This window comes from Nansenia antarctica, assembly GCF_963989245.1.
Source record: "Nansenia antarctica genome assembly, chromosome: 13".
In the NCBI taxonomy this organism is placed as follows: Eukaryota; Metazoa; Chordata; class Actinopteri; order Argentiniformes; family Microstomatidae; genus Nansenia; species Nansenia antarctica.
In genome coordinates this window covers 10,366,004-10,389,591 of record NC_137683.1, presented here as the reverse complement: position 1 = coordinate 10,389,591, position 23,588 = coordinate 10,366,004, and the positions used below count along the sequence as shown (strand labels likewise).

The 23,588-nt window shown below is 42.1% G+C and overlaps 1 protein-coding gene across 1 annotated transcript in view; it reads left to right on the top strand.

The window, feature by feature from the left end:
• pde1ca (phosphodiesterase 1C, calmodulin-dependent a) overlaps positions 1 to 23,588 on the top strand; it is a gene marked incomplete at both ends in the record, with an annotated part of 118,505 nt that overhangs the window by 5,111 nt on the left and 89,806 nt on the right. The window contains 2 exons of the mRNA XM_080543995.1: positions 4,301 to 4,351; positions 6,973 to 7,138. Coding sequence (XP_080400121.1) covers positions 4,301 to 4,351; positions 6,973 to 7,138 — 217 coding nt within the window. The remainder of the gene's footprint in view (positions 1 to 4,300; positions 4,352 to 6,972; positions 7,139 to 23,588) is intronic.

Here is a 23,588-nt window from a genome sequence, read left to right as displayed (position 1 = left end):
ATAGGTTACTCAAGTTGTATGGCCAACGCTGCTGGCAGCAGAGAGTTAAGAAATCTAAGAAGCGATCTAAAACAAAAAGTTACGGTGATGGACCGCGGAGAACTTGCATCAATTATGAGAGAAGTCATACGTGAAGAGCTTGACTCCGCATTTGATCTGAAACTTAAACCAATTAAAGAATGTCTGGATTCACTCCGCAAGGATATGATTTCCAATACGACCAAGGTAAAGGACCTGGAAACAGCCGCTAACGAGACGGAACGCCGTCTAACTGATATCGAACAAAAACTTTCTCAATCACAGTCGGATAATATGTCACTGAAACAGAAAATTGAACAGATTGAATGAAGCACGTAGCCGCAGTTTTAATATTCGAGTGTTGGGACTGCCTGAAGACAGTGAGAAAGGCAATCCCACTGCTTTTATGAATTCCCTGTTATGCGACGTGTTTGGTGCCGACAAGCTGGGACCTCAACCCCGCGGGAGGCTAACGTGAGGTATGGGCTGTTATTTCCACGCAAGCTGATTGTCACATTTGTTAACAACACTGCCTCCTTCACGGACCACAGAGAGGCCATGGCACACTACATCCAGGTAATTAAACCAACTCTATAATCCTGACTACATCAATGGCTAACATCAATACCTGAACAACAGCCCACTATATGGGCAATGTGACAGTAGACAATGTAATGAATCCTGGATTGATGGAGATGCCTATAGGCTACGTGACATTTAATTGGAGTCCCTGACTATGACGAATATATGATATGTATGTATATATGAATAACAATTGATATGGATCAATTTATACCTCTTATTAGATTATAAATACTCTGGTTGTTATGTTTGCCTTTTGGTTGACAGCAAAAGGGAGAGAGGAGGATAGAGAGGGAGAGAAGGAGAGAGAGCAGGATGGTGTCGGCACACCAGAGAGAGAGAGCAAGAACCAGGTGAGAAAGTGGACAGGTAGTCAAGACCACATAAGTAAGTAGCCTTGAGAACCGATGGTTCTCCAGCCTAATGGCCCATAGGACAGGAGCCTATCTCCTGTTTCCGTAGCGTGAGGCGGCTTAATGTACAAGTTAGTACACCCCCTGGACATGACGCTGGTATGTCGCAGGGTCTTACCCCCTGGGGGGGGGGGGTCCATGCCACGGTCCATGCCACCCCCCCAAGGCAGCAAACCTAGGGGAAACACTGTTATTCTCATGCTAAAATCGACTGTAAATCCAGATTTTAAAGTTGATATTCTTCCCCGTGGAGCATGCCCCCATAATCTGTGCCCCACCCAACATTTTTAGCACCAGCCGCCACTGACCCTATCCCATTTCCCTTTTGTACCCCAGCCCCTCGTTTTGGAGTGCTACTCGCTTTTCAGCTTGCCCCTCGGGTAACAGAGTCACAAGGGGTAGTCGTTGAAAATCTTCCCCTATGAAATGGGATAACCCTTCAAGGCCCTGATACACCATCAGTAGTATCATAAAAAAAAGCATCAACGCTCGCGATTCATTCACGCAAGTTTCACGTTATCAATCGATCAACAAGTAATCAAATAAAAAAGAACAATGCTTCATTATGCTTCAGGCCTGTTCGTGACAGAATAGCGGTGCTCTGTAGATTAGCAACCCGTGCTCCTACCCTGCCAGTCTGTAGGCTAGCAACCCGTGCTCCTACCCTGCCAGTCTGTAGGCTAGCAACCCGTGCTCCTACCCTGCCAGTCTGTAGGCTAGCAACCTGTGCTCCTACCCTGCCAGTCTGTAGGCTAGCAACCTGTGCTCCTACCATGCCAGTCTGTAGGCTAGCAACCCTGCTCCTACCCTGCCAGTCTGTAGGCTAACAGCCCTGCTCCTACCCTGCCAGTCTGTAGGCTAGCAACCCTGCTCCTACCCTGCCAGTCTGTAGGCTAGCAACCCTGCTCCTACCCTGCCAGTCTGTAGGCTAGCAACCCTGCTCCTACCCTGCCAGTCTGTAGGCTAGCAACCTGTGCTCCTACCCTGCCAGTCTGTAGGCTAGCAACCCGTGCTCCTACCCTGCCAGTCTGTAGATTAGCAACCCGTGCTCCTACCCTGCCAGTCTGTAGGCTAGCAACCCTGCTCCTACCCTGCCAGTCTGTAGGCTAGCAACCCTGCTTCTACCCTGCCAGTCTGTAGGCTAGCAACCCTGCTCCTACCCTGCCAGTCTGCACTGATATTAGAGGACCAGTAACAACAGTGCAACAACTTCACGGCAGAATTTTGGGCGTCATATGCCATAAAAGGGGGAAAATGCGACATGGAAATTATGTCAAAATGCGGGACTATCATGCACAAATCAGCCTTAAAATATTGTTCTAACGTTAGATAGATAGCTAACGATGCTTGCAATGCTTGTTATAAAAAAAAAAAGTCTCTAATATATTGAAATTACATTCAACAAAGATAACACACTGGTTATCATACATTTTAACATCTTTATTAACGAAGAAAATAATTACATTTGTGGTATTCTCTTCCTGATTGTTTTCTTCCTTCCACTATCGTGCCGATGATTCGCAAGCCATTCTGGGATTTCAGAACACTTCGTTTGTGACTCTGTTCGGAGTGTACAACTTAAACATCTCAGTTTGGAGGGGCTATGTAGCCCTAACACTTGGCCCTACCCCTACATGAAGACAGGAGTGAAGGGAGGGAAGGAAGGTCTCTCACATGCACAGTCATACATCTTTGTCTTGTCATAGCTGATTCTCTTGTCACTAGGAACACTGTGCTGTAGGGGGCGCTGTCTCCATCTCTTTCTCTGCCTGCCTGAGTCCCAGATTCATTACTGGCAATCACTGGGCTTACCGGGCAGGGTTGAGGCTTCGCCACATCATCTGCAAATGTCAAGAGCTTGAGGAAAGGGCATATAATGTGGATGATTTTGAATTATTGAAAACCTTTATGATTCTTTTAGTTAAAATGATACTATGGATATTTGTTTACTTTTCCAAAAATGCCGGTCGAGAGAGGACGCTGGCGTTGCTTGTTCGCCCGCTTCTCCGCCCGAAATCTAGGTGTAATTGCAGTATACAGAGTAGATTGTCAGAGTAGAAGACACTTAGATTTAGATTAGTAATAACAAAATGTATTAGACCCCTATACTTTATTTTATTTATCTTTTGTTTCTTTTTATTATTACTACACGATCTTGTAAAGCGTCTTTGAGTGTCTAGAAAAGCGTCCAATGTATTATTATTATTATTACTATTATTATTATTGTTATTATTATTATTATTATTATTATTATTGTTATTATTATATTATAGTTTTTTATTATTATTATTGTTATTATTATTGTTGTTTTTATTATTATTATTGTTATTATTATTATTGTTATTGTTATTATTAGTCGTATTATTGTTATTATTATTATTATTATTATTATTATTATTATCCATAATCTCCATTCTGACTCATCCAGATGTGGGACAGCAGGAGGTAAAGGAGACCACAGAGCGACTAGGTGAGAACCCAGTAGAAGTTAGTTGACGCTAAACTGAAACATTTAAGTAGGAACATTTAGGGACTGCATGATGAGGTACATTAAATACATCACAGGCTCTCAATATTCATTTAAATTCAATTCAATTCAATTAAAATAAACGATACTAAACATATTGTTGGAACATGGACATTTGGAAGGGGAATTGAGAGGGTGTTCTTGTTTGCTGTAGACTGAGGGCAGCAGATGCTATCCCCAGCAACATGTACTCTCACAACTATTACAATTGATCTGTGCCTGTTGAAATTTCATCCATTCATACATGCAAGTAAGAAAGTCACCTTAAGGCCTGTTGTCACTGAACAGTTGGTGCTCTATGAAGCATTTCCCGTCAGACTACAAGGATGCTGTTGCAACAAATAAAGTAGGATTCTTTCATTTCGTCACTCACTTATTCCCCTCTGGGGGGGGGGCAGGGCGGCTGTGGCTCAGGACGTAGAGCCGGCATCTAATGATCGCCAGGTTGGTGGTTTGATCCCTGGGCTCCTCCTGTCCATGTGTCGAGGTGTCAAGACACTGAACCCCCCAATTGCAAATGGCTCCCAATGAGCAGGCCGGGCGCCTTGCATGGTAGCTTGCCGCCATCGGTGTGTGAATGTGTGTGTGAATAGGTGAACGAGAGGCCATCGTAAAGCGCTTTGGAATAAGGCACTATATACATAAGTGCCGTCCATTTACCATTTACCACTCTCTCAATCTTCTTTTCAGCTCCTCCTCTCCTCCGTTTCATCGCCTTCCACGTTCTCTATCTGATTCATCTGTCTCTCTCTCTTCACAGTTGCCAATAAAGCTGGGGAGAGCAGCCCTCGACCACTGAATCGCTTAGCACGTGAGTCCTGCACTCTCGCACTCCTACGGCCTACTGCACAGCTCAATTCATGAGTTTAGAATTATAAGGTTCTATCACCGTTTAGGGTAGTTCAGAGATATTGAGCGTCAAAGTTTTTACATTCCATAATATTTTGTGAGATGGAACCTTTGTATTTTATGAATTACTAACTAAAACATTTCAACATTTTAAAAATAACACCACACAGGCATTAATAAACCCCTAATGGATCAGATTATGTAAAAAACTCAACCTTATAATTCTAACGTCACGAATTGAAGCACATGTTACATTGTGGTTTAAGAAAAACACCTGAAAAAACATTTGACATGGGCTATGATATTATTTTCATTCTTACTTAAAGGCAATGATGGATTATGATTAGCTATTTGCTGCTGTGTTCATCAACAAGACTGGATACAGTACGGTTTGGACATGGCAGCACATGAAATATTTAGACAGTACATGTATCAAGTGTACATTGTACCTGTGAACAGGCTATACCACTGTGTAGTTCTATACATCCTAATTAGAGTCTAGCTAATATTAAAGGGGCAGTCTGGAATTGCTGCATGCCTTTTTCTACACTCATTTAAATTAATAAAAAAAGACATTGATTCTTGAGGAATATAACTTCTAAAAGCCTCATGAGTGTAGTTCAACTGTCTTATCCCAAATGAACCCAACATGTAAGCTTGTTGTACACCATTGTTTATCAACAATATACAGTACATAAACACTGTATAGCTTCAAAACATGGTTAAATGGTCACTTCACAAATATGTGGGCATGTGAAAACAGCTTCCAAGCACGTTTTGTAGATCAAAAGCGAGGATTTTACCCAGAGTATTTGGGCATAATTCACAATAAAAAAAGAAAAGCAAAAAAGCTTTAGGGAGAGGGGAGATTCTTACTCCCAAATAAGATACTGCCTTGTATGTTTTATATATAATATATATATTATTTTTTTTTATTTGTTTTGCTCTCAGACAGAGCGCTGATTTCCCAATACTAGAAATCTGCCAGTTAGATATGATCCTGGATAGCAACAAACAACAATCTAGATCATTCTGTTCTAGATTTTAAAATATATATATACTGGTCCCTGGCTATTAAGACAACAAAAACACAAGTAACTTTCCTTTAAAAACTATTATACTGTATAGATCTCATGGATGGTCCTTTCTATGTGTAACAGGTAGCACTTGTAGGCAATAAGCTCTACTTAAGCGTACCTTAGAGGGGAAATCTGAGTGGACATGACGATTTAAGAGACAAGGACACGCATGATTAGCGTACACTTTTGGTCCACTCTGGACTGCTAGCTGCTGTTTTTTGCTCAGAGTAGATTTTAGCCTAATGGGAACTCATTGTATTTGGCGCATATTACATTTCTTGCTATTTGTGTTCTTTCCTACTATGAACCAACTCCAGGGGGGGGCACTGGCATGGAGAGGGTAGTCTGGTTCCCTAGGCCTAGTCTCCTTACACGGCATGTGGTGTGTGTGAAGTGTCATTGTTTAACCACTGGGGTTAGTTAGATCACTGTCTGCTGTGCGCATGCCGTGTGTTTGCTGTGGTTTTGCTGTGTGTGTTTGCTGTGTGTGTGCACCTTCACAGATTCACCGTGTGCCTGTCCTGAGACTGCTGAGGTGGTAGCATCCCCCTCTACAGCCAGTTGCCCTACCCTCATTTTATTACAAAAGCAAGTATAGCCACCACCTTTCTGTATAACATTTGAACGTAAAGTCAACATTTTAAAAGCATAGACTCCCAATGCAATGCTACCTCATTCCCCAACCTGAGTGCTTAGTGTAGTCCTGAGGGACCTCCCGTTGTGTACCAAAAAGGCAGCGTTGTCCCGCAGTATGTTAATCAACTGATTAGCCACGGCCATTCGGGCTTTGAGTACCTGATGCCACATTATGCATTTGAGAGGGGTTACATTTCTCCAGCTCCATCCCGCAGCTGATTACCATAAATGTGGGCGTGGTGGTGACAGCTTTCTTGCTATTTGAATCCCAGATTTCCCATTTAACACTAGGCTTAACACTAGGCTTTTGACCAATAATGTCAACCTGATGATAGCATGAGCCAATGTAACCGGGATTCCTATCCTAGGGTATATTGAGTGATCTCCTGTTGCTTTTCATTGTCGGTGTTACTACTCCCAGATCGTACTGCTCTACATCTAGGGTGTAGGGGAGCTAAAAACAAAAAAAGTGTATGCACCCAGCTTAATGTGGGGATAACGAATAACAAGTCACAAACAATTCGAATTAAAGTGCAATACTTTATTTACAATAATACGGGACAAAACAACAGGGGGCGACAAACACCCACAGCAGCAGTTGTGACTGTGTACTGTTGCTAACCTCACCGTCTCTCGAAACCTGCTTGGTCTGACTGTTAACCTTGTAGCCTACATATCATAACGTTATCAAACATAACGTTTTTTGTAGCCTACACCTTCACCTTGCCATTTGTCACACTATAGCTTTTATTCCTTTGAAGAATTCTCAGCTACAACAAATCCATTCTGTGATATTCCAGCCGATAGACCCGAGAGAGTTGAATTAGAAAGAAAGATCTCTACAAAAGTTCTGATTTCCTGTGTGTAGGCTCCAAGTCCCAGAATGCCTTGTGGAACGCCATCACGGCAGGGATCGGAATCAAAGATAAGGACAAGAGGGGGATCGTCATTGACCCGCGCAGCCCCGAAGAGATCCTGGCTGACGAGCTCCCTGCAGTGGACGGGCCCGACGCCATGGAGCGGACAGCCATCAGGTCTGGACAGGACACATGACGCAGAGACATTAGAATATATATATATATATATATATATATATATATATATATATATATATATATATATATATATATATATATATATATGTATATACAGGGTTCCCACGGGTCCTTGAAATCCTTGAAAGTTTGTGAAAAATGTTTTACTTAGCTCGTCAACTAGTAAATAAGTCTCTGTATTGCTTAACTTTACACATATTTCACAATATGTTGTTTTGCTGTGCTGTGGTAGAGAAGGCAAGAGACCATCTAGTGTTCACACATTCAAGCCTCTCTTTTTAATTGTTGTCTGCGAGCGGATAGTTCCTCTTATATAAATTCTCATCTAGATCTGTCTCAAACTATGCCGTGTTGGGTCCTTGAATTTGAGGGAATTCACAGTCTTGAAAGTCCTTGAAAGGTGCTTGAATTTGATGTTTCAGAAGGTGTGGGAACCCTATATATATTTTTCACATACACAGAAATTATGGGTGGCGATCCGCTCCCCTTAACAGTCCTTAAAACAACACGTTCCATAATACACAGACATACACTCCCTCTCTGTTTCTGTATCTTCGAGGATCTCCCTTGATCCTCCTCTCTGTCCCTCTCTCGTAAACCCTGTAAGACCAGGTATAGAAAAACATTACCATTTTTTTTCCACCTCTCAGATGTTGTTGTAGGAGGCCTCTGATGCAAAATGTTTACGTTTTAGTACGTTTTTAAATGTATTTTAGGATCTCATGAATTATGATCATTCATTTTTGAATGATGAATTCAAATTCCTTCCTGAATTGATTGAATTGAAATTGAATAACCCAATTTAATTATGATGCAATCATGTAAACAACATTTTGTGTGTGTGCGTGAGAGGGAGGTAAACACCCATCAACTCATGAGAGAGTTTGTAATGTTTAGTGAGTGAAAAACAAAAACAAAGCAATACTAATGAGTTGCTGTGATAATCATCATTTAGAAGTTTAACCATACTGCATTGCGAGGGTAAAGAATAGGACCCATTGACTATCAAAATGTGGTTTGGATAGCTAAATGTCATGTTGTAATATTGCAACAGGGGGCCATACAGGGTTTTAAACTCAAACACATTATTGTAAATGTCCTGCACACATCCTCACCATAGAGAAAACGAACATCTGTGTTCTGTGTTGTAACAAGGTGTTCACTGTAGGCTGCATCTCTGTGTCGCTGTATGCCCAATGTAGCTTAATCCTTTCAGTAATAGAGTGACTGAGGTGAGTGGCAGGTGGCTTTGGCAGGTGTGTGGGGGTTATTGATCCGCGTGATCGATGGTTTCCAAAGCTCAAGTGTAATCTGTTGCTGTGTGCTGTCTCTGGGCAAGATGATGACGAGATTATCGTTGTTTCCAATACATAGACCGATTGTAAAAAATATGTTGTTCTTTGATAGTGATACCTTCAAAGAACATTTGTCGAAATATGCACAACTTGGGTCATGAAATCTAATCGGGATAAAGTCGTTTCATAACAAGATGTGTTCACAGCACTGTCAAAAATAATGTGGGTTTCATACATAAACATTTTCAAGTCTGTTCAGTAGACTTGTCTTTATATACAGTAGGCCTTGTCTGCTACTGGTATTTACTGTTGTATGATTTAGTGCAGTCATAAAGTAATAGCTATAGTTAAATAGACACAGCGAGAGTTAAATAGACAGAAAACACCCAGGGAGAGATCACTGTGAGTGCTACCTACCACATCGTCCTGTCTGGTGTCTCCGGAGAGGAGCAGGCACATCTATACTGTCATTAAAACCTTCCAGCACAGCTTGTTCCTCAGTCAGTGGAACATGCTGTCTGTCTCAAGATCAAATGCTGACAAATGCTGACAATGTATGAGTGTGTGCATATGAGAGTGTGTGTGTGTGTGTGTGTGTGTGTGTGTGTGTGTGTGTGTGTGTGTGTGTGTGTGTGTACTGTGCGTGTGTAGGTGTGCGTATGAAGCCAAGAGGATAATCTCACTTTGACAGAATGGTATGGTGTTGTATGGTAATTGTGTCCCTATGTTGAGTGGCCTTTCAAGATCTTTTGATAATGATGAGCGACTGTGTCTGTGCATGTATCTGTATTTGTGTGTTAAACATTGGTGTTGATATTACATGCATAGACAATGAAGGTGCAGATTTAAAGTCGCAACCTTTAATTCAAACAACCACAAAGCTCCCCACCACTTTTTCGGGTAAACATTTTAATTTAATTTAATGGTAAAATGGTAAATGGACTGCACTTATATAGCGCCTTTTTTGCTGCTCCAAAGCAGCTCCAAAGCGCTTTACAAGGGCCTCTCATTCACCCATTCACACACACATTCACACACCAATGGCGGCAAGCTGCCATGCAAGGCGCTGGCCCGCTCACTGGTAGCAATGTTGGGGTCCAGTGTCTTGTCCAAGGACACTTCAACATGTGGCCAGCTGGGGCTGGAACCGCCAATCTGCCACCTTGTGATCATTAGTCGCCGACTCTACCAGCTGCGCCACAGCCGCCCAAAAAGCCGTAAAATGCTGAGGGAGTGGGCTGGAGAAATGGAACCACTCTCAATTTCAGAGACAGAGCTATGTATGCAAGGAGTAGCCATCCATGAGATCAGAATGATAGTTTTAACTCAAACAGGGAGGCATTCAAGCGTGTAATGATGGATTGAACCATGAGCTGTTCCCTGTGTTAACCACACAGCAGCAAGCAAACCCAAAACAGATGGAGAATTAGTCTTCTAAAAAAGAGACATTAGGCCTATTTGTTGTTTTTTACCCCATTCCCAATTTCTAAAAACAATCTCTTAATCACACAGGACATTGGAAGCATTAGAAGGACAACACACTGGAGTTTCATAAACGCCTTGCGAAAAATGTGTCAGAAGGCTGTGCTGTGCTGTGCAGGGCCTGATGAAAGAACACTTTGGGGTCATTGCCAGCTGTAATACCACCCTCCTCTTTATAACTCACTGTTCTGCAGGACCAGTTACATCTCATAATCCATAGCACTTGCTATATCACAAAGCTTTTAGCCAAAGTCAAGAAGACATGGCTGGAGGAGCTTTCATACCAAAAGAGAGGAAGAAATGACTGCTATTGTCAGGAAGAAGAATGATGTCTTGGCTGATTGTGATCAGTGAATGACTTGTCAATAGTCTCTGATGGTTATGTCACAGAAAGACCGATTCTTCTTCTTTCAAATAGGTCGGAGAAATTAAAAGGTGTCAAATAGTTGAAACTTTTTGCAATGTGGGAGTCTGTCAGTCTCAAACTAAAGCCAGAGTAGAGGTACAAACTACACATGACACAGCAGTCTGACACCATACTGAAGCCTAGCCTCGCTTTCCATGGTAGAAAGACATGGAAATACCTTATATTATCAAGAAGATGATGTATAATATATTATATATGCAGAATATATCCATATATATAACCATAATATATGCAGAAGTTACACTTGCACATCAACAACAAACCTCACACACACACACACACACACACACACACACACACACACACACACACTCACTAACCTCCTGTAGCCCACATGAGACTATGGAGGGAGTGAATAAAGGAAACGAGTCTCCCCCCATCACCCAGCTGATCATCCATCAGCCTAACTGAGCTTATAAAGACTGCAGACCGCCTGTCTCCGCCATATGGCATCACCTCTGACGTCAATACCGCGCTACAACCTCCTATAAATACCACAGCAAACAGTGCTCCACTGAATTCCCTAATGTTCTATTAAGGTGTCATTGTCGGCACGGTGATGGTCGTTATGACACGTGCGGGATGTTGCAGTTGGCGGCTCCTCTGACTGGGGGTAGGAGCTGGGGTGGTTAGCAGTAATGATGAATAGATTACTTCTTATAAATGCCTAATTAATAACAAAACATGCCCTGGTTTGACCTCTCTCTGTCTTCCAAAGGCAGCAGACAGTGTTATCAACTATCTCCTCACAGTTTCCTTGGAGTGTGAACCCAAAGGTATAAACCAGTGGCGGCTGGTGATAAACATTTTGGGTGGGGCACAGGTTATGGGGGCATGCTCCACGGGGAAGAATATCAACTTTAAAATCTGGATTTACAGTCGATTTTAGCATGAGAATATATATATAACTTAATTATTTTTATATATAACTTATTAAAGGGCAAACTGCAAACACAACAAAAATATAATGCACAACAACTGACAAATCAACTGGAATAGTCTTTGTTAGCAGAGTAGACCTAATGTTAACAGAATGGACTTATACCCTTTGTCTATCTGTGCAGCGGTAAGGTGAATAATTCTAGCAGTACTGTCCAGACAGTTGTCTTGTTTAGCCATTCAACTAGGCATTATTTATTCAATGGAGAAAGACATGGAACACAATGCAATTGTAATAATAAATGTGTTCTTTGTTACTTCTTTAATTAAATTAAAGTGTACCTTTCTATTATCATACAATATTTCCTTGAACATGTAAACTCTATAATCATACAGTTGTCTTTCTATTAGTTGTCTCTGTCATACTGAACTGTTTGTTATCATCCTGAACTATCTCTGTTGCTCACCTCACCTCAGTTCTGTCTCTATTGCTCTCCTCTCCTGTTGTCTGTCTCTCCGTTGCTCTCCTCTCCTGTTGTCTGTCCGAATATCGGTTGTTAAGTCGCGACGTGTTTCCGGGTACAAAGTTGGCTGAGGCGCTGTCTTCGAAATGCCACAATAATAATAATAATTAATTATATTTATATATCGCTTTTCCGAGGCTCAAATACCCTGACAATATGGGGAAAACGGGAAAGTGCTGTGTCCCTTGTTGTATGAATAGATCCGAGTCTAAAAAACGATTAAACTGTCATTCTACCGCTGTAGTACACTGGTATTCTGGTGCGGAGAATTTCTGGTTTGGACCCGGAAATTGCAAAACGTCACGTTTGAGGTCAGACTTAACAACCGGATATTCAGGGCTCTCAAGTCTCACGCATTTTTTAATTTTTACTACCCCTAGTGGTAGTGGCCCTAGGCTGCAGCCTAGGTAAGCCTATAATCTGCGCATGCGCATGCCGAGAAATAGGAGACAGCCAATTGGAGCGCTGCTACAGCTCACGTGTAAGCCAAAAGTAGTTGGACTGCCATAGACTGCCATTCGGCCGGCGTCCCGGACTCCTCCCCTATGTATTTTCACAGTGAATTTTACACACACACAGATAAAATGTTTATTGTATTGGAGGATTTTTAATGAATGCTGATAGGCGCCGACAGAATATCAGCTGCATTTTATGAATAAACAATGTTTATTTTAAAAAATCTTTTACAAGTAGCAACTAGGAAGTGGGGCTGCGTTGGAAGGTGGGGGCGGCGCCCTAGCGCCCTCTATTGGCCAGCCGCCACTGGTATAAACAAGCATGCACTCTCTCTCTCACACACATACACACACACACACACACACACACACACACCCCACCCCTAGGATCAAAGCACCTTTGTGTTGTCCAAATGTGGAAATGCCACCTCAGTGGGGACATAGCTGCTGCTCAACGCTATGTAAATGTGAAATGAAAGGATGTCAGAAGACCTACTAGACAGGTCACACACGAACATACACGCACTCACACACACACACACACACACACTCACACACACACACACACACACACACACACACACACCAAACTTACCACGGCCAGCCGTCAGGGACCCCAGATGTGATGTGTGATAGCAGTATGTTTGCAAAGAAGGCAGAGAGGGGAGGTGATGTGGAGGTGGACCAAAAAAAAGCCAGACAGTCTTCACAGAGAGGTCCACTAGGAACCAGGCAAAGGACTGTGGGTAGGAGGATTTCCGTGTCGGCCCCCTTGAGTGTGTATCAATGGTGTGTCATGAAGGCTTTCAGGGACATACAGTAACCAGGGGATTCAGCAGTGCAATGACACGGTACTCTTAATCTATAAAAGCTCTTTGATTGTGACCACCCGAGCGTCACCTTCCCATGACAAAGCTTTCTAGGACTCAAGGCTTTGGCGGTGATTTAAGAATTGCTAGCATAGTATGATCAAAAGGCAATACCTAACCTAGACCTACCCCAGGGTTATAGACCAAAAGGTTGTGGAACTGTGCTTTGACGCAACACCGTGGAGACCTTTAGAGGACCAATGACGGGAAAGGTTAGCGTTGATCCCCTGAGGGCGGCGGAGTCACTCTGCTGGTCTTTGCTGCATGGTGTTAGCTTCTAACAGCCATCAGAGGGTGATTGACAGGGGTTCCCTACAGTTAATCCATGACTTATAAGCATAGCTAAGGAAGTCTGGCCTTCCCCTGATTGGGGTGGTTCGTGGTCACACTTAAAGCGTTAAATCCCTCAAAGGTGACTTTAGCTCTCAGATGAGCACCGTCCAGAAGACTTTGACGAGAAGACATTACGTCATTCCCTCACTCTCACTCTGTCTGTTCATTGTTCCTATGTCACTGGCCAATGAGTTGTCTATGAAGAGAAGAGCGTTAGTTCAGTCAGGGCACTCTCAGTCGACATGGCAGCCGTCCGTTAGTTGACAGGGACAGCTGGTTCACACGTACGCCAAAACCTTCATCACAAGGGACAGAGGCTTTAAAGCAGCTACATTTACGTTTATTCCATAGTGTCCAAAAGCTGTGGCTTGGTTCCACTGGGTTATGAGAGTACATTCTGTGTGGTCATCCCAACCACCACCCCTAGCCTCCACCTGCTCAGTTACTCTGTACTGTAGGTAGCCTACGGTGCCCATGGGGTTTTGATAAATCGTGACGTTAGAATTATAAGGTTCTCAACTATAGCTATGACTTTATGACTGCACTAAATCATACAACAGTAAATACCAGTAAGCAGACAAGGCCTATATAAAGACAAGTCTACTGAACAGACTTGAAAGTTATGTATAAAACCCACCATATTTTTGACAGTGCTACCAACACATCTTGTTATAAGGTTCCATTTTTGTCAAAATTTAGTTTTTTACATAATCTGATCCATTAGGTGTTTATTAATGCCTGTGTGGTGTTATTTTTAAAATGTTGACATTTTTTAGTTAGGAATGTATAAAATACAAAGGTTCCATCTCACAAAACTTAATGGAATGTAAAAACGCTCAATATCTCTGAACTGCCCTAAACGGAGATAGAACCTTATCATTCTAAGCTCACAAAATCATGGGCTCCCTCCCTGCCCTACTGTATATTTGTATGTTGAATGAATGAATGAATGAATGAATCTTTTATTTCGAACATGATTTAAAATAATAAAAGAACAAATAACTAATATGAAGAGTACCGGCCTATCAATGTTCAAAAGGGAGTAGGATGAAGCCTAAGCTTATCCTGTCCTACCCCTATCCGTCACTCTCAAGTGAGAACAATTATACTTAAATGATATAATCCAGCTAATTAATTCATTAGTATCAACAGTACTAATAGTTTTCCATTCTTAATATTAAACAACACAAAATAAATAAATACAAATAAACACAAACACAAATAAATGTTGTGTTGTTTTACTACAGGCAGCGAGCTATACTGAGCGGACCATCCAATTACTTGCCAAGCCTAAATGTATGACCCTGTTCATGCAATAAATGGTGTCCTTGACTGAATTGTGTATTTTATGTGTCTGGTTTAGACTGAAAATAGGACACTGGGTTTTATATTGATCTCACTCACATTGAAAACGTGACAGTGTGTTGCTACTTTATTGAAATATAGGAATACATACAGCTGATTCCAACATGGATAGCCATCAGGGCTATTTCTCTCTCGTGCGCTTTTTTTCCCTCCAGACACAAGGATTTGCATTCCGTTGTGTGCAAGGATGACTGTTTCAAATCAAATATACCCAGGACACAAACAAATGAATACAAAAACGGGATGAAGGAAAAACAGACCATCTATGATTCCAGACTGATGGAAACTGGACATATCAGATGGAAAAGTAATCTCCTTGAGTTGGAAGGCTCTCCCAGCACGGAGGCGTCACAATTCACATCCCTGCTCCATACATCAGGAGCAAGCCATTATAGGTGACTTTACCTCCCTCCAATGGACACACACACTTATGGATGATTTGACCTTTGCAAGGCTTTTTTCTCCACCCTCCAGTGATCCAAATCTAAGCTGTGTGTGGGTGTGTGTGTGTGTTTGTGTGTGTGTGTGTGTGTGTGTGTGTGTATGTGTGTGTGTGTGTGTGTGTGTGTGTGTGTGTGTGTGTGTGTGTGTATGTGTGCGCGTGTGTGTGTGTGTGTGTGTGTGTGTAACACAAGAGGATTCTCATGTTGCCTCTTTCTTTTACTCCCTGGCTTTGCTCTTGATTATCTCTCTCCCCTCCCCCCCCCCCCCCCCCCCCTCTCTCTCTCTCTCTCTACTCTCTCATATTATGTGAGTTGATTTGTTCTCTATCTTTCAGTCCTCAAACCCTTCTTCTCTGGTTCCATTTCCGGCTCTTTGTTATCTTTGGAAATAATCTCACTGGCTGTCACAAAATTGGCCTGTATGATCCTTGCCTCTAATAATGTAATACTCGGTGGCATGTTTTGACTGGGGGAAGGAGGAATAGAGAGAAAGAGAGACAGCATTCTTTTTGAGGGCATCCGCAGCTCAACAAAATGGTCTGTACAACTAGAATATCAACCTCTCCCTCTCTCTCTCTCTCTCTCCCCCCTGGACCTTTTGCCTCCTCCATGCCAATAGTATAGTGAAATAGTGCCAAGACTATAGTGCACTGGGCTTATTTTAGTAGAGAAACCTAATTTTCCAGTTGAGTGGTGCCAGGCAGGGAGAATGATGTGGGAAAACCGTTAGGTTAGCGTGAACAAACTGTGACAGAGTAAACGACCACGGCCATTCTGAGACCAAGCTGTCGGTAAATAGAGATTCGTGACTCTGTGGTGGTTTTGAGTGAGTCACACTGCTTGTTGGAGTGGTTATGCTTTAATTTGCTACACTCACAGATTACTGATGAATATGAATCATTAGCCTCTTTGATATATTATTATTGGAGGAGTTTGGTAAACATTTATTTTTGTGTAGCGAGAAGGAATCACATGCACTCACACACACGCACACACACACACACACACACACACACACACACACACACATACACACAAGCATACACACACACACACACACACACACACACACACACACACACACACACACACACATGGTGTCCAGACACTAAATTAAATGTGAAAAAAAAGGGATAGGATCATGTCAACTAGCTAACCTTTACCGCAAACGTATGTAATTCAGGGCCACTGGGATGGCCATCGACCTATCCTGCATGTCATCCCTCCTCCGTCTCTCACCCATCCTTCCTGTCAATCTCTACTGTCTGTATCCTAATAAAAGGAGAAATGCCCTAAAGAAAACATGTAAGTCATAGATTAGTCCTGGATCAACGACTTACCCTCAGCATCTTTGTCAATTGCGAGGGCTTTAACATCGTTAGAGTGAGTGACTGGATAATGAAGTGGCGGGATACATACGTAATGCTCATTACACAAGCGTTAGGCATTTCTAATGTCAAATGTGTATATAGAGGACCCTGTATAGAGTACTGTTCAAAGGAAGGGCACACACACCTTATCCTCATGGTCATGTGATCATATAAATGGAGGATTCATCTACGTGCTCCTCCATTTGGTATCACGGTCTTATTTGGATTGTGTGTGAAGCCACTGTCCAATATCGTTGAGATTTCAGGACATAATATATATGAACAGTATAATCCACCTCATGAGAGGCATAGCATGGTCATACCTTACCAAATGATGTACTCTCGTGATTATATTCATGAAAAGAAACATGTTTTGTGATGTATTGCTGTTTTCTCTTTCAGTGGAGTAGTACTACTAGTGCTAGAGTACTTTAGTAGTAATATGAATGATAGTACAGGTAGTTAGTTAACTAGTATAGAGTACTTTAGTAGTAATATGAATGATAGTACAGGTAGTTAGTTAACTAGTATAGAGTACTTTAGTAGTAATATGAATGATAGTACAGGTAGTTAGTTAACTAGTAGAACCACTTAGACCACTTAGAGTCAGAGTTGTCATGCTTTCACAGCTTGTGTAATCAGACGTGATTTGATCCCAGACTTGAGCCAGCAGTGTTCAAACCCCCAGTGGATCAGTGTAAAGCCTGGGTTATGATTACACATATGACCTCTGACCTCTCAGTTTTCTGGGATGCAGAGGTGTGATTGATCTCCTTTCCAAGCCCCCACATAAGAAAAATGTGTGTGTGTGTGTGTGTGTGTCTGTGTGTGTGTGTGTGTGTATATGTGTGTGTGTGTGTGTGTGTGTGTGTGTATGTGTGTGTGTGTGTGTGTGTGTGTATATGTGTGTGTGTATGTGCGTGTGTGTGTGTGTGATATTCAGAGGAGATTTCAAAGGCTCTTTCCCTCTCAACAGGAGGTGATGACAATCAGAAATCAATAGGCTAAGCTCTCAGAGAAAAACAGGGATGTAGAAGAACTCATTCTAACATAGAAACGCTACTCATACAGCCTAACATCACATGACTGTATGCAATGTGTGCTTGTATAAGAGTGATGACAGGATATTGAGAAGCAATAGCTAGCAACACACTTTTAGTCAGCTATCTATCTACCTCTCTCTCTCTCATCTCATCGCTCTCTCTCTCTCTCTCTCTCTCTCTCTCTCTCTCTCTCTCTCTCTCTCTCTCTCTCTCTCTCTCTCTCTCTCTCTCTCCCTCTACTCCAATGTGTCAATAGATCAAGCATTGGAGATGGTAGACCCTCATTAGCATGACTATGTTAATAGTGGTTCTTCAAATTAATGGATAATAAATTAGAGAGGGTTGCCCGCCATGTTACCGGCCTCATTTCGCTAAACAAACAAGACAGTGTGTGTGTGTGTGTGTGTGTGTGTGTGTTTGCGTGTGCGTGTGCGTGTCTATGTGTGTGTGTCTGTTTGACATTCTAGCAAGGGCATCCAATGACCACCATCTAAAATGGCTATATCCACCCTCAGATGTATGTTTTGATGTCTCTTACCTGCCATACAAGCTCATAAAGTGCACACACAGGACAGGTGGCCTGACTTTGACAATCTCTGACTCACTGTCCCCCTCTGTCCTCTGTTTTTCATTGGAAAACAGTAAACCTGAAGTCATTCCACCCACTCTGTGCAAGCATGCACATACTCTTACTCTCTCTCTCTCTCTCTCTCTCTCTCTCTCTCTCTCTCTCTCTCTCTCTCTCTCTCTCTCTCTCTCTCTCTCTCTCTCTCACATGTATGCAAAATCTACCTAGCATGTCGTGAGCTTAGAATTATAAGGTTCTATCTCAGTTTAGGGTAGTTCAGAGATATTGAGCGTCACAGTTTTTACATTCCATTATGTTCTGTGAGATGGAACCTTTGTATTTTATTAATTACTAACAAAAAAAATCAACATTTTAAAAATAACACCACACAGGCATTAATAAACAACTAGTGGATCAGATTATGTAGAAAACTCAATTTTGACAAAAATGGAGATAGAACCTTATAATTCTAACATCATGATTAGTGTGAGTGTCTGGCTACGGAGGTCCGAATCAGTCACTCATTATTACATGTCTCCCTTTTGAAGGGCGCTTGACGAGGTCGAGCCAATTAATCACTTGTAAGTGATCCCATTGTCCTGTCTTCCCCATGCATTGGTCGACCTTTCACAATTTCAACAAAGCGCGAGCTCCCCTGAGAGTGTCTCCTTCCCTGGCCCGGTAACTCTACGTGACCTGAGGGGGGCTGGCTGCTCTGTTCAGTGGCCAGAGGAACGTTTATTCAGTATCACTCTGCCCCCCTCCAGACATGTGAACCCAGTGCACACAGAGACCCAACTATGGGCTTCAAGAATACAGCAGCAGGATTAAAATGTCAATTATGTATGAGTGTAGTGGACGGTAATGAGCTTGTCCACAACATCCTTTTACTTTTCCCATTTAGGTGGTGTGTTGTCTGTTCAATTGTTTGGGTGGAGGGAGGGATGTAATTGTAGAAAGAACACCATTATAGAAATGTGTCAAGCCTCCATATGGCAGCCATGTTGATTAATATTATTCTGTGCATAGTGATTATTCCTCTCTCTCTCTCTCTCTCTCTCTCTCTCTCTCTCTCTCTCTCTCTCTCTCTCTCTCTCTCTTCTCTCGGAGTACAAACATTTGAAAGTAATAATGATTATGTAGCCCACTCTTTGAGTGTTTTTGAGTGTCTAGAAAAGCGCTATATACGTCTAATGTATTATTATTATTATTATTATTATTATTATTATTATTATTATTATTACTCTGCTCCCACACATGCTCTTGTCTGAAGTCGGCGATGCTTTGGATGAAAAACATATTTAGTAAATGACGTGCATTGATTCAAATCCATGGTTTCATGTCTTCATATGAATACAATTCTCTTTGCCATCGTTCCACTCCTCAATGAACATGGCTGGATTGAAAGCTCTGCGATTGGTTTGCAGTCAGGGGGGCAGTGTGCTCTCTGCCTTGAAACACCTTTGTTTTGGTTGACGTTTGGCTTTGGCTATTGCACCATACAACATTACACCTACACACTCTTTCACTCATACACTCACTTACACTATTGACGTTACTGATTACACACACCCTATATCTTTCTTTATGTTATTGTTTTTGGTTAGTAAACACTTTTTTGGGATAGTTTACTTGGTTGTGTGCGTCTCCCTCTTTTTGTCATGACCGGTCCGGTTTGTGACAAGTGAGGGCTCGTCCTTTGTTTTGATTGGGTTGAGGCCGTTGTTAGGTGCCGGTCGGATCTGGGGTTTTGGTAGTCGTATGGGTTTTGGCTCAGTCGTATGTTAATGAGTACGTTCAGCACACCCGGTGTTGGGAGATGCATTTTGGAGATGGAAGTTGATTTGTTTGCTTGGTTTGGTTGTTATTTTGGTCAGGGTTGTTTTGGTCCTGTGTGGTTTGGTGTGTTAACAACAAAGCCAAAGAACTTTCTGTTCTGTTAGATGTTTTTGAACTTCAACAACGTGAACCTCCCTACTCATAATCGAGGTCACACTCTGTGTGACACTCTGTGTGACCTATCATCAACAAAGGCCTAGATATTTCAAATGTTGTTGTAACTGACATTGCCCTATCTGACCATTGTTGCATATTCTTCGACGTATCTATCTTCCTGGTTATTCAAACTATGTCTATGTCCAGTAAATTTATTTCCAATGAGCCTATTCAAGCGAAATTTGCACCAGACTTTGGTATTAACTCAAACAATCCATACACTAAACATTTAAGTCCATATGTAAATAAAGTTATGTGTAATAAAGTGGAATGAAACAGGAAAAAAGTATTGAACAGACAGTGTAAATTAGGAGTAAATTCCTTTTTTTGTAAAGACAGATTCAAGGCACTTTCTGTATGAAGTAACTAATCGCCAGCAGTATTCAGGTGGGATTTTGGCCCATTCCTCTAGACAGATTGTCTGTAAATCTTGAAGATTGTGGGGGGTTTAAGTCAGGTGATTGACTGGGCCATTCCAACAAGTTGATTTTCTTTCTCTGAAACCAATTGCGAGTTTCCTTTGCTGTATGCTTTGGATCGTTGTCCTGCTGGAAGGTCCACCCACGTCTCATCCTCATCATCCTGGTGGATGGCAGCAGGTTCATCTCAAGAATCTCTCCGTACATGGCTCCATTCATTGTTCCTTCAATGACATGAAGTCTGTGAGTACCACGAGAGGAGAAACAGCCCCACACCATGATACTTCCACCTCCAAACTTCACTGTTGGTATAGTGTTATTCGGGTAATGTGCAGTGCCATTTCTCCTCCAAACATGGTGTGTTGTGTGACAGCCAAACAGTTCAATTTTGGTCTCATCTGACAAGAGGACATGTTCCCAGTAGTTCACTGGCTTGTCCAAATCTTGTTTGGCAAACCTTAAACAAGCTTCAACATTGTCTTTTTTTCAGTAGTGGAGTCTTGCGGGCTGAGCGTGCACAGAGACCATGGCAGTGGAGTGCATTGCCTACTGTCCTTTTTGTCAGCTGTACCTGCTGCCTCCAAGTCTTTCTGGAGCTCTTTCCTAGTGGTCCTTGGCTCTTTGGCTACTCTTCTCAGTATCCTTCTGACTCCCTGATCAGAAATTTTGCGAGGAACTCCTGTGCGTGGCCGGTTGATGGTTGAGTGATGTTGCTTCCACTTATGGATAATGCCCCAATGGTGCTTACTGGTTGTGAAAAGTTGTGAAATATACGTCTGTAGCCAATTCCATTTTCATGTTTTGCAGCAATCTGGTTGGTTGCAAAGGTCTTGAGACAGCTTTTACCCATCATTAGATGTTTGTTGTGTGGCACCTTGGTAACAAAAAATAAACTTTTATAGCCCATCAATATATTCTAACCCAGCTGACATTAATTAGCACAGATTGGAGGTAGAGTTATGGTTTTCAGCTGGTTCCCTGCCTTTCCTTGCTGTGGTGTGCTGCTTTTTCTTAGTGTGTTCAATACTTTTTTCCTGTTTCATTCCACTTTATTACACATAACTTTATTTACATATGGACTTTAATGTTTAGATTTTTTGTCTGGATTGTTTGAGTTAATACCAAAGTCTGTACTACTGGATCTTAGCGCCTTTGACACTGTAGAGCATGCCATTCTAATAGATAGACTAAAAACCTGGGTAGGACTTTCGGGCACTGCCCTAAACTGGTTTAGATCCTACCTACAGGACAGAAGCTACTATGTCTCCATTGGCAACTTTGTGTCTGACCAAATTAGAATGACAAGTGGGGTTCCCCAAGGGTCAATCCTTGGCCCCCTTCTATTCAATCCCTACATGCTTCCATTGGGACACATCATAAAAAACCTGTAATTTTAATTACATCAACTGTTTTGAAGTAAAGAGAGACTTTATTTTACTCCCGTTCCGTCTCTGTTACTCTGATCTGCACCGCACCTGGGTCCAATACTCTTGTACATATTGAAACATAAAGACTACCGTAACAGGCAGGGATAGATGATTTTGTTGCTGCTCCACGTGAGGAGTTTTTGGATCATTGCACTAAAGATCAGCTTTTGAAAATTGTGGACAAGTATGACAAGTAGGTCCGGTTTGTGACACAGGCACCTGTTGGGATGGCTTAAAAGCTCCCATTCCACCACACACTTCCTCTCTCTCATTCAACTGGAAGACAGTGGTGGAGCAGTGTCTTCCCCAACCATCACATTTCCCCTTAAGTTCCTTATTTTGAGTTAATAAACAATGTTACTTTTACATTTAAACCTTGGTTAAACCTTTGTGTCCGTTATGTTGCTTCCCTTTGAGCCAGGGTTGTAACATATTGGGGGCTCGTCCGGGATCTGTTTGCATTCATAGTTAAACCCCTAGATTTATGGAGAGATCATTTGTTTTTGTTTTCTTTTTGCTTTTTGAAGTGGTGATTGGCAATGGTTACGCTATTCTACCTGGGCATGCATGGTGAGTGGGTTGTTTGAGTGCTATCCATGTACATTTTTTGGGGGGGGGGGGTTGTTGGAAAGTAAACCCTGGTTAGGTAGTGGCTGAGTTGGCAAGCTGAACTGAACCATCGGTACTTCAATCAGACCCCTCATTTATTCTTTTGCCTTTCTTGTGGGCAGAGGCTACAGACTCTGGCGAGGGTACACGTTTCAGACCTTTGGGGTGGCACCTTTTATCACTGTGTTTGCTTGTTGTGTAGTATAGCAGGGAGACTGTTTTGGATTTGTTGGGTAGCTGTGTGCTGCATTAATTGGGAATGCTTTTCCTTGAACCTCCCTCGTCTTCGTCTTCACAACTTCCTGAGGCTGCAATTCAATTGAGGCTTAAAGAGTTAGAATTGCAGGAAAGGCAGGTGTGGATGAAAGAGAGGCAATTGGTGTTAGAACTTGAATGGATGATGAAAGAGTTAGAATTTGGCTTGCTTCAGGGTTCTCAGCGTTCTGAGTCTTCTAGATTTGATGTCAACTGAAATATGAATTGGTTCCACCTTTTGTAGAGAGGGATGTTGAGAAATATTTTCCTACTTTTGAGTGTGTGGCCATCACGCTGGATTGGCCTGTTAATGTATGGACACTACTACTGCAGTGTGTCCTGATTGGAAAAGCACAGTAAGCATTCTACTTTGACCTTTGAGAAAAGCACTGACTATGACTGTTAAAGCCGCCATCTTGCGGGCTTATGCATTTGTCCCAGATTCAGATTCAGATTCAGATTCAGATAACGTTTATTGCCATTATGCATTACACATATAGGAATTTGCGTCGTCATTACAGTAAGTGCGTTTATACTTTTTTCACGTGTCAAAAAACAGGACAACACAACAACAACAACACAGGACAGACAACAGTGCATTGGATAGTGCAGTATAAAGTGCAGTGCAGAGTTTTTACAGTGAGTCCAGTGCATATTCAGTCCTGGGCAGA